A 6428-nucleotide genomic window follows, 5' to 3' on the forward strand; every position below is an offset into this window, starting at 1 on the left:
TCAAGATTATCCACCTGACCTACAAATATTCTCCACCAGTTCCATGTCTTTATTTTCTTCTAGCATCAACCATTATTTAACCGATTTATGATCTTCCTTATAAATCCTCTTATTTGATTATATGCGTTTTTCACTTGAAATAACGAGATAAAGTATATAAGTATAGAAAAGTCTGTTTAACATGTTGTGTAGTTGAATATTTCTTACGCTAATGAACTAACCTTCAATGGATTATTATTTCAATTCATTGTACATCGCTTGCAAAATCACATTTAATAATCAATTTAATTGTGAACTGACTCCCCTTTTGACCTGTACACTCCTGTATGATAGCAATTAAGCTTTTAAAATTAGTCTCCGGTCACTCGTTAATGATCGATATTTACTAGGTCATTGATGAATTTCATGAATAACGACGCACAGAAAATCGTACATTTATTTCTCCACGATGAAAAAAAATCCAAAATATGAACATAGTTTAAATTAATTTGTTTTGAAATCCACCTTCATAAAATATTGATATTCAGTATAATTCATTAAAAAATTATACTGAGATCGATCGCGCGTGAGACTGTAGATCTTACATCATTTCCCATATGGTGAGTCTTGGGTACGCAATGCTGAAAAGGTCCATTCTAGGACGAAACAGATGTCCAGCGTGTCGTTTAAACCATGATAAACAGATGTACTAATTGTTTCATTTCAAATGTTACATAGGGATTTTATATAGTTAAGATCATGAGTCAATTGAAGCTAGACCATCGTGGAAGACCTGGAAGCATTGGACAGCGCATCCACGATCCCGCTACGCGAGATTCGAACCTAGGACCTACCAGCCTTGCGCCAGAGCACTTAGCCGATAGACCACTGAGCTTCCAGGTTTTCGACGGTGGTCTAGCTACAATTGACTCATGATCTTAACCATATAAAATTACTAAAATCTCCACAAAACCCCCTTGTTTTATATATGGAGTCGAAAAACCTTTATACTATATGCATCCTTCAAGTAACAGTCATATCGTTTTATTAGTCTGAATGAAAAAATTCTTGATGCTTGATGAAGTAGGCCCTGTTTTGATCAAGAAAACTCAGATGAACTCATATTTCACTGATGCTTTGAGAGCTTGAAGTTGATTTGTACACCAACATCTGGTAGATTAGTTCAAGTTGTAGCCCCCTGATGAGATCGGAATGCTCTCTCGAAGGTACAATAAACTACATGAGTCTAATAAAATTAAATTATTCCATCAATTATTTCCCGACATAAGTTGAAGAATATCATCGGTATTGATGATTAACCAGCTATATAATATAATTCAACAGTTATATACAGGTTTTTCTACGACGCTGCAAAATATATAATTTTTTTCTACTAAATAAAACGAATCCTAGAAGATGGGTTCGATCTAAATATTCTAACATTTCAGTTTTATTCTCTTAAACATCTATCGTCTGTGGAAATCCGGGTAAAATGACTATTAATCTCCAGGACGCTAAAGACAGTAGATGATGTTGCTCTAAGTAAACTAACGCCTAGTGATCCATAAATTCATTTACCCTTTAGAAATGAGTTCGGTTAAAACTGAGAGAATCACTGGATGAGTTGTTATTCTAATCAATTTGAGTTAATGGCATACTTCATGTTAACGTGAAAGTTGAGTAAAACATTTGTTAACTGAAATGAAACTATCTCCTAACTGATCTTGACAGTTATTTCACATCATTAGTTTGGTGATCAAAAGGTCTCTGAAACAAACTAATTTTTATTCTTATACATAAACTAATTACTTTGTCAACTAACCGTGTATCAGATTTATTATTCAATTTCTTATTCATAGGATATTATTTAATGATACCGAAAAAGAAGTTTCTTAACTAACTAATTTTCGAAATGCCCCCAAATGCCCTGGTACGGCTGAGAGTGAGGAGAGTCCTCTTTACCTCTCGAAATGCTCTCACATGGCCACGCGTACACAACCTCTGTTAGGGAAGTCCTACTCACCGCCTTCTCGTGGCAGGGGTTTTTTTCACGAAGGTGAGAGGATGAAAAGCGAATGTCCAGCGCTTTAACCGGGTTGGTGGACACGGAAAGTCCACCTAGGGGAGTTGGAAAACTCTGATTCCAAACCAATGGTGCACATGGGCTCCAGTATTCTGAATGAGCAAACGGTGTATGGACCTATTGTTGGTCACCGGCTACCATGGGACTGCATCTCCTCACGATGCTCCACTGCCTTGTGAATGAGATCTTTAGGTCGAAGGCTCGGAGTGTGGCGCCCTAAGAAAATTACCTACCTCGGTTTAGGCACACGGGCAGTATCACAGCCCTCACACAAATCTCATTTGATTTGTGTGGCGCATATATATCTAGTGCCCCTTCGTACCAATATTTATGTGTTCAAATAAATATAAATAAATAAAATTTTCGAAATATCTTCTTCTTTTTACACTTACTTTTCTACTTGCTCGACTTCTTTCAATTCTATGTACGTTTCCTTCACCAGGAATAGTTGATATCCATATTTGACATATAATAGCTGAATATGTAATAATAATCACAAATAATGGTAGAATATATTGAAATAATATAATTAACCAATTATAAATTAATTCCAAGGAAATCTGATTTGAATCATTGAACTCTTCAAATACTTTTGGATTGAATAAAGAAATAGAGAACTGTACTAAGGATCCATTTGTTAGATAACTGAAATTAGATTTACTTAAATCAACAATCGTTGTAGTGTTCATAAACGTTTCTGACCATACCTCTTGACAATGTGTCAATCCATCTTTATCAACAATAATTTGACATACAATTAAACTAGGAATTGAAATAATCATTGCACAACACCATATTAATAATAATATCATTCGTGCATTAGTAACAGACAGATTACGTCTTCGCCAAATAGGACAACGTACTGCAGTTAATCTATCAATTGATATAATAACATGAGTAAATGCACATATGAATACTACAACTCCTTGTAAATAGTTGACAAGACGACAGAGGATGCCTCCAAATGGCCAATAAATAAGTAAGAAATCAGCAACTAATGTAAATGGTGCACAAATTAAGATATGCAATAAATCTGACAGACTAAGATTAACTAAAAATATATAAGTAACTGAACGTTTTGCAAGGGTTATTCCAATCATTGATGTTTGTAATGAATGATGTTTACCATAACATTGAACGACTGATTCTGTCTTTCTTTGGGATTGTTGTGATGATGTACGTTTTCTGTTTAATACACATAAGACAAGAGTATTACCTAATGTAGAAAATACTACTAATATACTAACAATGACAGCGATAATGATTCGACCAAATAGTGGGATTTCTGGTGGTTTCATTGAATAAAAAAATTAGAGAAGAGTTGTGGAAAAAAAGGATTCTGTGAATCACATTATATAAGTAAATACCAGTAATTACAAGTTATAAGTATGGATCAAAATAATAACCGACCAATCAGAGAGCAGAAAAAATAGATGACTTTTAGCCTATCGAAAATCCCATTGCTTTGTCTTAGCACAATGACAATCAACTCTTAACGTAACTATGCTCTCAATAAGCATATGTTTCTTTTCTCTAACTACAGAGCTGGGTGAGACTATAATTTATGGACCAACCAATCAGGCAAAAGATAACAGATCCTGCATTTTGGCGCGAAATTCTGTCATCGATTTGGCAAGATACCGTTTTGGTATTATAGCTGATGTCGGTTCGTGATGAAAACTCTAAATCTTGTTCCTAACCCTAACTATTTAATCTTTGTTATATCCTAGCGAAGACATAAGTACAGGTAACTCCCGGGACCTATTAATGGACGATTATTCTATATATATTCTTATTGTTTAACTATTGAGTAATTAGATTATATATATCTATATTCATCTTATTATAAGCTTCATTTTGACCTATGGATTATTATTATACGATTTACTGTTCCTAAATTATATTCAGTTTATTGATTACTGTCTCCCACGTTCACAGCCACATTTGGCTTAATCTTGTACAAATATTATTTTCTATTTTATGCTGTGATGGAGTCTATCCGTCTAGTATACAAACTGAGTATGCTTGAAATAAATGATTCATCTACCAGAAGCTGTTATTGATATTCTGGACTCAACTGGAAGGGTTAGGCGGACAAAGGAACAATAAGGATGCTAGACTACTCATACCGGTGGAAGTCATTGATTCGGCACAGTATTAAGATTAGAAAAGTCGTATTTCGATCGGTGGATAATTCACGTGATAAAAAGTTGGACATAAAATCATACCAATCTTCATTTGGTCTTAGTTACTAGGTAAACACTCTCAAGGTCACCTTAGAGTCGCTCAAAGGTCGTCTATAAATTATAGTCTCACCCAGAGCTGTTTTACAAACATAAGAAAGTATTGACTAAAGTTCCTATTTCGGTAACAGGATTTCGATAAAGAAATGAATTAATGAATAACTATTAACTGTTAGTTATAAAGTTAACCTCAACTCGAACCTCAGAGCTATTTCAAGATCAGAAGGTCTTGAACACCACATTCAATCTTATCTATTGGCATTCTGTTTTCCTTTTAACTAGAAATGTCTTATCTTTTTCATAGATCTTTGATAATTGGTAAGAACCTGTCGACAGTACCTTTTCTTGAGTTAAACAATCTCTTGTATCCTAGCAGGCTTTCTTATATCAACTAGAGAAAATGAGACAATTTTAAGCGCAACACTATGCCTTATAGTGAACAGATAATTATTTGGATAATCTTGACAAATTCACATTAAAATAGAATCTTGTGATTATAAAATATAATAATACTCCTCGAATTTCAACTGAAATACTTCATACTTCTACTGTTAAAGCTAATTGAATGAACCAAATTTGATAGATTAATAAATAGTTAATGATTATAATAGTTGAGATCATGAATCAATTGAAGCTAGACCACCATGGAAAACCTGGAAGTACTGGACGGCCGTTTCGTCTCATTGTGGGACTCCTCACCAGTGCACATCCACGATCCCGCCTCTAGGTTTTCCATGGTTATCTAGCTTCAATTGACTCTTGATCTGAACTATTAAACTTACTATATTATTCACAAAAAGCCCCTTCTGATGTTAAATAATTAATAAATCAAAGTTGATATTACGAATTTATTTATAAGATTCATCACCAGTCAAAAGATAAACTTCAAGTAATAAGTAATTTTTATTAATAATCTGTTAACCTGACTTCATAAATGAACCCAACAATAACAGTTGTTGAAGTAACACCTAGATCATATTGTACTGTGCTACTAATGTCAACAGATATAAGTAGTATGTAACATCAATCAAAAGTGAAATGCTTTAGAGACAGAAGGTTAAGAAGATCGAAGAAAAGACAAATGAAAACAGAGAATGATTGGTGTAGAAACGAAAGAACAATGAAGACTGAGACAACTGATTGACATTTTGTAAATGAACTATTTACTGTATGATTATCAGATTTTACTAAGATGTTCTGTAATTTTGTATTATTCAAATATATTCGATTGTCCCCACTTGTGTTCTTATTCACTACAATACAGCAAATGTTAAATTTGTAAATGAGGTTCACTCAGTGAAAAAGACAATCCACCCATTACAACATCATAAACTGTAAACTTGAAAATTTAAAATGGGTAAAGATACTAACGAACATTTACGCTTTAACACAATCTATCCATACATCAGTCAACTTTAAAATGAAAATTTTTTTGATCAATCATAATCTTAAAAGCCTATCTAATTGGATCTTCAATGATGAAAACATTTTGTGATCTATAATTGAATCAGTGTAGATCTTCTTACAAATTTTCGTTATAGATTTATGACATAAGTTTCTTCCATAAACATTCTTTCCAGTTTAAATTCACTGAGTATTGTTTGTTTGAACCTTCCCATCGATGTTTAGGACTGCAACTGGTCAGTCTCTAATTGGCATATGTGCATACTGTGCGTATTGCCTCGATATAGCCTTAATTCACAAGCATTGTAAACAAAGATGGATAGTGGCTATCAGGACTCAGTGGCTGAGGGGATAACGCGATGAAGTTTGAAGCAAAAGGTATTGGGTTCGAGCCCCAGAGTGAACATCAACTCTGAGATGCAGGTACATCCACCTGACGAGTCTCGAATAGGACGAAACGCGCGTCAAACTGGATTCCACTGCTAGCCATTATCCATCTTTGCTTACAATTTTTTTCAGTTGCTATTCATTCTTCTGATGTAAACTTCCATTTCTCAACTCATTGTGTCCATTGGCATTCCTCTTTTCCATTTCCCTTCACCATTACAATTCAGTGTTTGCCTCATGATGTAGTTTGATGATTTCCTCAATGTATGTCTTATCCACTTCCAATGTCTTTTCCTAATTTTCTCTTCAATTGAAAGGTGGTTCGCTCGCTC

General features: G+C 34.1%; 1 protein-coding gene across 1 annotated transcript; it reads right to left on the reverse strand.

The window, feature by feature from the left end:
* Window positions 1-244: 244 nt before the first annotated feature.
* On the reverse strand, window positions 245-3360 carry Smp_172170 (putative g-protein coupled receptor fragment; the record flags this gene model as incomplete). The annotated part of the gene is made up of 3 exons (XM_018798014.1): window positions 245-322; window positions 2455-2651; window positions 2778-3360. The coding sequence occupies 3 exons, from the start codon at window positions 3358-3360 to the stop codon at window positions 245-247; spliced, it is 858 nt and encodes a 285-aa protein (XP_018652998.1).
* Window positions 3361-6428: the final 3068 nt, after the last annotated feature.

This window comes from Schistosoma mansoni, chromosome 6 (genome assembly GCF_000237925.1).
Source record: "Schistosoma mansoni strain Puerto Rico chromosome 6, complete genome".
In the NCBI taxonomy this organism is placed as follows: Eukaryota; Metazoa; Platyhelminthes; class Trematoda; order Strigeidida; family Schistosomatidae; genus Schistosoma; species Schistosoma mansoni.